This window comes from Sturnira hondurensis, unplaced genomic scaffold, assembly GCF_014824575.4.
Source record: "Sturnira hondurensis isolate 20B ecotype Veracruz unplaced genomic scaffold, ASM1482457v3 Scaffold0024152, whole genome shotgun sequence".
NCBI lineage: Eukaryota > Metazoa > Chordata > Mammalia > Chiroptera > Phyllostomidae > Sturnira > Sturnira hondurensis.
In genome coordinates, this window is record NW_028096783.1 from 6,504,964 (window position 1) to 6,514,050 (window position 9,087).

Genomic DNA, 9,087 nt, shown 5'->3' on the forward strand with positions numbered 1-9,087 from the left:
GGGTGTCCTGTTGCAGCCCGTGTGGTCTAAGGGGATACGGCAGTACAGGTGCTCCATACACATTGGTTTCTTTTGCCTCTGAACTTGGAGGTTCAGAGTTTAAGCTGTGGCAGGTTGTACTCCTGAAGCTCCTTGGTGTGCGCAATTGGGATGCGGCCCTTATCTCAGACTCCTGGCCGTTTCCACAGGCAGCGCCCACAGACAGCCCCAAGATTTTTTGTTTTTTGTTTTCCTGGTGACCTTAGTACACACTCCCTTCATCCTTTAATACATTGTGATTCCTGGCCATATCCATCACGAAGCTCAGTTTCTCAGAGCTTATTAATAAGATAGGTGTCTCTGCCCATCAGCTGGATTGGAAGTGCCGGGGTGTGGGGCACCTTTTCCAGCCCGAGTAGAAACCGGGGTTGTGTCAGGACACGGTGTTGCAACCTTGTAATGGCATGGCCTCCCTACTAGTCTCCTCCAACCTTTTTGGACCAAGTGACTCATGTACCACAGTCCTGGCTGAGTATAGAAACAGCAGCAGGCGGCAAACTTGGGTGTTTTTGTGCTTATTTTTCTGAATTTCTTCTTAAAATAAATCGCAGTTACCAGCAGTCAGCAGTGCCCTCCAGCTGACTGTAAGCCTAGAAGCCCGTTGCCCTCTCTGACCCAGGCCCACCCTTTCCCTGTGGTCACCAGCTCCAACCCTTGGCGAGGGCCCTGGGGACAGGGAGCAAAGCTCAGGATTAGCACTTTTATTCCATATAATACCTTCCTTTGTTTAAGGATATTTTCCGTGCTGCAGTGCTCAAGAAGGACCCAATTTAGATTCCTCTGGGCATAGAAGTGTTATCTTTTTTCCCACTCTTCAGCTTCTGCTGAAAATAAATAAATAAATAAATAAATAGAGGCAAGAACTAGGTGACTATCTGTGGTTGCCCTGGCTGAGGACTGGGGCAGCCGTACAGCCTTCCCCGAACCACCCACATGTTCCCGTGTAGCTGCACAGACTCCCACTCATCGTGTTGACATGAGTGAGCTGTGTATAGAGGGAGAAGACGCAGCAGGCGCATGACAGGTCTGATGTGACCAATGGCTTGTAAACAGAACGTTGGATCCTACCAGACTGTGCAGCCCAGATATCCTCCACTAATACATTGTTTTCCTCTGTTTACCGCCAGGGAGTGGCCAGGTGTTCTCGAGTGTGTAAACCTGCCTCTGACCAGAGCTGTGTTAATATCCACACAGCATCTCCTTGTTTTTAGAGCGCTTTAAAGTGCACTTTCTCTTTGGATTCTCCCAACCGTCCAGAGAGACAGAGAAGGCAGGTACTGTTAGCGTCCACATCTGTCAAGCGAGGACAGCTTAGGTGTTTTCCTCCTCACCCTTCATTTTCTTAAACCCACGTCTTTTCTGTTTACTTTCTTACCTGTGTTCTTTGCATAATAGCATGGACTCACAGGGGAGCCTCTGGTCCCTGAGACAGGTGTGGTCTGCTTTCTGGCAGGAGGATAATTGAACAGACTTTGGGAGCATTAGGAAATGATCGAGCACGTTTGAGAGCAAAGTCATGCCGCCTCATCCTTTTTCTGTTGAGAGAGGCAGTAAGAATCATCCGTCTTCAGATCCTGGAAGAGCTGAGCGAGGTGTTTGTACTGAGGCTGCAGCTTTGGTTCTGTAATTGCACTAAAGCAACACAGCACAGAAAGAACATAGCTGTTTGGGGTGGGGTGGAAGGGCAAAGGTGCAGGGGATGTTTCAATCTGATAAGCTGCTAAAGCAAAGTTTAATCATTTTATCTCCACTGGGAACTGGTTTTCTGTGCAGGCATAAACTTGTTTTCTCAGCAGCCTCTGCTCCCAACACGCTATCAGATACCCGAGGAAAAATCCAAAGCAACACTCCCTCAGTCTGATTCTGACAGTGACATTGAATCAGACTACTTCATACAAGGGTCAGGCGAGTTGGTTGCAGGGTAACTGGGGGATCTGACAGATCACTTTCCTTCTGTGGAGAGGCCTTCTGTGCTCACTTCCCTCCATCTGCATTCCTTTCTCGTTCCTGGGGAAGCTGGCACCTGGACAGCAGTTTAGTTGTGCTCTTCTGTGTCTTTGCATGCACCCTGCCACGTTTCACCAAACAGTTAGTTACCTTACTGGTGCCCTGCTGCTTATCTGGGCCTGAACTTGAAATCTGAGGGCAGTGGAGGAACCGTCTAACAAAAAGCAGACATCTCTTAGGAGAAATGGAGACTATCAAATCTACTTGTCTGAAGATTTCATTATATTTCTGAAAAGTTTTAGAGGTGATCAGTTTGAGCACTCAGGACTGACTTTTGTAACTGCCCCAGCTGCCTACTAGCTTTTGATGCTAATGTGGTCCACGCGCCCACGCCCGCATCAGAATGAGGGTGGGATGCCTCCCCACCTCCTAGAGATTACTCACTGGTGCTCTTTCCAAGATACGAAGTCCCATTTTGCAGCTAGTGAACAAAGTAAACTTAGCCCTCCTTTCGTGATCTCATCTCTAGACAAAGCCCCAGTCAGGGTGGACTCACAGACCGACTCAGTTAAAGAACATTCAGATTTCTTAGAAGAGGGGCTGAGGTCATCGTGGTTCTTGTGTCCAGCGATCCTTTCAGGCCAAGCACTTGCATATTGACCTTGCTGTTCATCCCTTACCCTGTCTGTTGCAGAGGACGTGAAACCATATCAAGTTAATGGAGTCAACCCTACTTACCCAGAATCCCGTTATACCTCGGATTACTTCATTAGTAAGTTCCCCTTCCACTCCCCTTCCCTGACCTTGCTCATGACAATGGGAACTTAGGAAAGGAACCCTGTCCCAGTTGAACTCAAGCTCCTTCCTGATAATTCTGTGGTACACAGTATTTTCTTAAATGCAGACCGGTTGTTATTTATTTATTTTCCCCCACAAAGCACAATGCTTCAGCCTGTTTGCATGTTTTATTGACCTGCAAGCTCCTATGCAATGGGATCTCTCTGATGTCCCGGTCACGGAGTCTCCCTGAGAGCTGCACCCTGATTCCTACTGGAACTCGTGCACGGCGGGCCTGTCTGGGGTCTGGGTGAGGGACTTGGTCGTGGCCCTTGTTCTCTCCCCTTTACTAGTGGATATGACAGCGTTTCTTCTGGAATTCTTCCTCAGGAGTGTGCCACAAGGCTCCACATTCTGTTACAGAATAGAAAGCCTTTTCCCTTCCAGGGTAGATATGACCCCTCCCCACCCTGCTGGGGTGGCCCAAGGGCGAGCTCCTGTAGGGCTCTTCTGGTGATGGTGCTGCTTCGCAAGGAACTCTTAAGCAGCTTGGTGTCTGCCTTATCTCTTCACTTCATTATGATCTTTATTCCAAGAATTGCTATGTAGTGAGGGATTATTTTGTGCCAGAAATGTTGGTGAGCATTATATCTATGAATATATTCTCATTCGATTTTTAGCACAATGCTCTGAGGAAGATTACAATCATTCCTGTTTTAGAGTCAGAAAGGAGAGGGATCTTATCAAAGGCCATAGCAGTTAAGAAGTGGAGCAAAGTTAAACACCCAGGCTCTTGTCATGGAAAATATTGTCCTTTTACTCTCTAATGTAGTTAGCTTATTTCACTTTGTGGGGCTGCTATAAATGGTGAAGAACTACTGGTTTGGGGTACACATGTCTCCCTTCTTTAATCCCCCGCACTCTCTGTTTTCAGGCTATGGTATCGAGCATGCTCAGTGTGTTCCTCCCTCGGAGTTCTCAGAGCCCAGCTTCATCACAGAGTCCTACCAGACACTCCACCCCATCAGCTCAGAGGAGCTCCTCTCCCTCAAGTATGAGAACGACTACCCCTCGGTCATTCTCCGGGACCCTCTGCAGACAGACACCTTGCAGACTGACTACTTCACCATCAAACAAGAAGTTGTCACGCCAGACAACATGTGCATGGGGAGGACCAGTCGTGGTAGGTCAGATTTCCTCTCTAGAAGCTCATGGTTTCCAAGTATTACCTAACTTTGTGAGTGGTTCAGGCCTCCTATTTCCCCCTCACTTTTGGCCCTGTATATTCCTGACTTTAATGTAGCCTTTTCCATCTCAGACTGTTTCCCATCATGGAGTTTTAGCCAAGTCTGCCAGGATGACCAAGACCATGGGTTCACGGTGCACTTGAAATCTGGTGGGATGACCAATCAGATTTTGTATTTGGAGAAAACGTTTTACCAAGTAATAACTCTAGCTGAATGTGGATGTTTTTTAGGGTATGCTTTATTTTTATTTATCTTTTGAGAGGACTTTGTTGAAGGTGGACACAATTGCACAAAAATGGTTCAGGTGGCCCTGCTGGAAAGGTCTTAGTTTTGCACATGCTCTGATGTTCCCCAGAGCATTCTGGGTCAGGCTGCAGAATCTCCCTGAGTGTCTGAATGGCAGCCGCTGCTCAGCCTGGGCTCTCAAGCCTTCCGTGACTTTTTTGGTTTGGGGAGATACATGATGGTTAACCAGTAGTTCATATGGAACTGGTCATGCCAATGTGGTGAAAGCGTGTATTTAGCTAGAAGACCTAGGAAAGAGGTGGGCAGAGGCTTCCAAAAAGAAGGTACTCTTGTTGACATGCCTATGATGACAATGGTAAGATACTCACTGACAGTGAATGTTTCCAAATAGAGCTGGTTGACTTTATAAAGCAACACAAGTTAAATACACTCAGTTTCTAAAAGGCAGACATAAACCCCAGAAGGGCAGCCCTCCTAGCAGAGTATGTAGAGAGGTTTGTTTTTGAGAGAAGTACAGTCCATCAGAAGGAGAGATTTGTCCATCTAGGAAGAGCTAGCTGATGTCTAGAAAAGTTGAAAAAGATGACTGTTCCAATAGATAAATGGCAAAGAAGTACAAATAGGAAGAGGAATAGCAGAAAGCCCATCTGAGGGCTCAGAGGACTTTGTTCACAGGAGATGGACTCGGCTGGCCTGCTAGTGACTTCAGCTCAGTGATCACTCCATTACTCCAAGGCACTTAGAGGGGGTGGGCAAAGGCATCTTTACTTTGGAGAATCACCCGTCGGCACCGTGGGCCATCTACCTTGTTGTCTTCTTCCAGTGTTCCAGTTCACACTTCCTCCCAGGAGGCCTCGGGACAAGCAGCAGGCCCTGCATAGGGAAAGTCCCTATCGAAATCAGAACCTGTAATCTTGCTGCTTCTGGCCCTAGGGTGTTTGTGTTTCATACTGAAGGGGATGGGTGGGATCAGTTTGCCTTCCCCTTTCTGACTCTCTTTATTTTTGGATGCATGTCTATTTAAATACATACACAAATGTGCTTGTGTATCTTTTAAACCCTCAGGCAGATCAGGGCACTAGAGCAACTTTCTTACAGGTCTTTCTGTATATCTGTGTGATGAGGCTGAGCCTGTGGGTTGGGGCTCAGCCACGTTGTAATTTTGGGTAGATCTGTCACGTGTTTTTAAATTGCGTCTGGCTTTGCATTTGTGTAATGGTCTCCTCCTCTTCTTCTCTTGGTTCTTGGTTTTTGCCCCCACCACTCCTCCAACCCCAAATTAATAACTGTGGAGCAGATAATGACCCGTACAAAGGGACGTGAGGTATTTCTCTCTGGCCTCATTCTCTGTTCCTCACACCGAGCTGCAGACCACACGAACTCGAGGCGCAGACTGCTCTGTGCATGGATGCTTTCTGCACGTTAGCAGTGCTGCGCACAGGGCCTGTGTCAGGGGTTGATGGAATCTGGCACGGTATGATTGGTTTAGATGGAAAGCATTACTGTTAGCTGATTATTAGTAGTAGAATAGTATTTATACACTGCATTATAGCATAGCAAATGCTTCTCGGTCCCACTTACTTAGACTCTGAGAACTGTTGTTGTGTTAGTCTGTTCGGGGAGATTTGGTGGGCTGGTGGGGGAAGCATCTGCAGTTTTGAGTGCACTGAGGTCTGCTTGGTGCAGTCGGATAGCTTTGGAAGGACCTTGCTGAAGCATTTCTCAGAAAAGTTGGCCAGTGGACATCTTGGAGGACATATGCTTCTCTGCAGGGGCACAGGGACACAACTAAGTGTCTAGTTGGATTCAACTCATTTTTGCAGAAAATGCCCAGACACAACGGCTCCTGGCTCTGGAATTGTGAGACTGAGCTAAGGTGAAAGCAATTTACGGCTCTAAACCGCAGCTCTCAACAGAGTTGCATTTGGCTCCTGTCCGAGAGGATGCAAAGGATGGTTAGGCCCAGGGTAGTGTCCTTCCTTGCTCGTTGGGACTCTTTGGAGATGCACCTGTCTGCTGTGGAAATTCCAGTCTCTGGGCCCATCCCCAAAGAAACATGGCTGATAGAGGTAGACTCATTCCAGATGGACTTACGTATAAGACGCTTCCTAAACATTGGTGACTTGGTGGGGTATTCTTTAGGAAAATACGAATTTTCCTCCTGAGGCTCTTGGTGTGTTTGTCTCACGGAGACGTCGAGTGACCTTCACGATGGAGAGCCGGTGTGACCGAGCACGTTCTTACGAGACGCCACGCACTGCCCTGTTAAAAAGAGGGCATAGCATTCTGCATGTGGGTTGCTGTCTTTTAATGTGGATTTCTGGGAGGGGCGGTGCCTCCCTTTTGAAAGAGTTGAAATGTGACTGTGGACTGGGTAGGCAGGGCCAATAACTCCATGAAGCTCCTCTCTTTGCCTCTGGATGATACGCTTCTCTGAATGGATGCTTGGAGGAAGGACCAAGAAGAAGCAGGGAAATAACTACCTACCTTTCTGTTTATAAGCAGCACTGGAGGGGATAAGAGGATTATACAAAAATTACGTATTTACATAAATACCTTTTATTGGGATTTTAAATATATATACATTTTCAACTTAGTTTCTCCTTAAATTTTGGCTTGGACATGAAAATTAAATATTCAAATTTTGTTGTTTTAGCCAATCCCCACTGTTAGGGAAAGGGAGGCTGCACGGAAAACACTAGTATGGGGTTGTGTGGGCCAGCCTTATTCTGGGATTTCAACCTCCCAGTAGCTCAGCCAGCCAGTTGAGAATTGACTGACGGGAGTTTCTACACACAGATCGGTCACCTCCTCTGCCTCGTGACTGGTGCTGAATTGATGTCGCACTTCAGTCATCCAGGATGTGATTTGTGTTGCCTAGAAAGTGTGTGGGAGTAGAACGTAGAAAATATTCCTGTGAGCCTTTTCAGCTCTCAGATGCATTTTCCTCCAAAAGTTTTGTTTGCTAGCCTCCTATTTTAATGGCATTTTTTGCCAATGGAAATTTCTCTTGGAACGATTATGCAATGATAGCAGCTGTTTATAACCTGGCTTGGGAAATTAATGAACTTGCATGATCTTGCGGTCAGTTAAGAATGCATTAAGCAACTCATTGAGTGAAAGATTTCTGACATTGCTGTGGACCTTAATAACTTTCATCAATTCCTTTTTTTTTATTGCCCACACTTCCCCATTGAAGTATAAATTTCAAGCACAAAATTGTACTGGGAGAGAATAAACAGTATGGATTTCTGTTTAGAAGAGTGATCATGTTTTTTTTTTTAATCTCCTGGAAAAAGCATCTCATAACTTATTTCTCTATTTGAAGAGACAAGACATAGAGGCAGGTCATGCATTTCATTTTAAAATAGTATTTGAAAAAAATACTAAAAAAATAGCACTTTAGTTCCAAGGTCAAGGGAGGTCAATCTGCTCTTAGTCTAATGGAATTTTTTTCTTATGACCAACATATTTTGCCAAATGGGGCCTTTGGAAATTATCTCATTGGCTTGAGTTGGATTAGGGAGTTGAGCCTGCTGCAGCTCCGATCCCTTCATTTATTCCTTCAGTCTAACAGATCAGCCAGAAGCTCCACAATAATGTGTGATTCTCAGCTTTTCGATTTCTGGCTCTCGGATTCCTGAGGTTCCAAGCACTGTTGTCTCCCTCTGACAGGCATGACGGCACTTGACTTTGAGTCTCTGTCCTGGGAGCCGTAGAACAAGATGGCACAGTGCAGTGGCACTTAAACCGCAGCCAGCACCATCCCTCTGCCCCAGAGCAGACCCTTGAGCTTCTACGCGCCCCCTGACCCCCGCCTGCCTCTCCCTTCTTCCAGGCCTCCTGTGGGTCTGATTAGCAGTCTGTCCTCACGAAGAGGGTTTTTACAGTTGTCTCTTCCCAACCCCTCCTGCCCTGCTGTCTTCCCACCTCCTCCTTCACCTCCAGGTAAACTCGGGGGCCAGGACTCTTTCGAGAGCATAGAGAGCTACGATAGTTGTGACCGCCTCACCCAGTCCTGGAGCAGCCGGTCATCTTTCAACAGCCTGCAGCGCGTCCCCTCCTATGACAGCTTCGACTCCGAGGACTACCCAGCCGCCCTGCCCAGCCACAATCCCAAGGGCACCTTCAAGGACTATGTGCGTGACCGCGCTGACCTCAACAAGGACAAGCCTGTCATTCCTGCTGCTGCCCTGGCTGGCTACACAGGTAGGCGCCTGCCCCTGCCTCTGAGCCTCTGTGTGCATGTGGCTGTGGGTGGGCTCTGCGGAAGGCCTGGGCACATCCATGCTCCCCGAGACTGAGGTCTGCCTTGTTGTGGGGCGCGGGTGAAGAAGACTCGAAGAGGTCTGGTCAGTCTCTCAAGCCACTCTGTTTAGGATTCGCCATTGACTGTTGGAAGCAAACAGTAGCATTCTGTCCCAAAGGGATTGTTTTCAAAAGCGGTAGGAAAAACTGATGTTCGGGGCCTTTTCCACATCTGAGGGAAGGGAGCTGTGTTCATTGGGTGTTTCTGGAAACTCTGGTGACTGAGCACCGGGGGACTTTTTTCTCTCTGCTCTCTGGAGGCTTTTCTAAATACAGAACCAGCAACGGCGTCTCTTGAAGGCATCACTGGACAGTCCACAGTCCGGACTCTTCTGTAGTGTAGAGTATGTATCAGGTGGCTGTTCATATCAGACACGTGTCCTTGTCACCCTGAACTCAGTCAGATCCTGGCCTGTCTAGGAAACCTCTCTCCTCACTTAGTTGCAGTGCTGATTTTCTTCCAGGAGTGAAAGGTACGGTTGTGGTGATGAAGAAAGACAATGGAGAAAGGAAGGTGTATGTT

The 9,087-nt window shown here is 47.4% G+C and overlaps 1 protein-coding gene across 4 annotated transcripts in view; it reads left to right on the forward strand.

Annotated features, from left to right (window-relative positions):
- Nucleotides 1-9,087, forward strand: part of ETS1 (ETS proto-oncogene 1, transcription factor) — a 128,394-nt gene that overhangs the window by 98,616 nt on the left and 20,691 nt on the right. For 2 of the 4 annotated variants that reach the window (XM_037038298.1, XM_037038299.1), the window contains 3 exons: nt 2,681-2,758; nt 3,698-3,946; nt 8,205-8,465. In XM_037038298.1, coding sequence (XP_036894193.1) covers nt 2,681-2,758; nt 3,698-3,946; nt 8,205-8,465 — 588 coding nt within the window. The remainder of the gene's footprint in view (nt 1-2,680; nt 2,759-3,697; nt 3,947-8,204; nt 8,466-9,087) is intronic. The other 2 variants (XM_037038300.1, XM_037038301.1) reach the window with 1 other exon arrangement.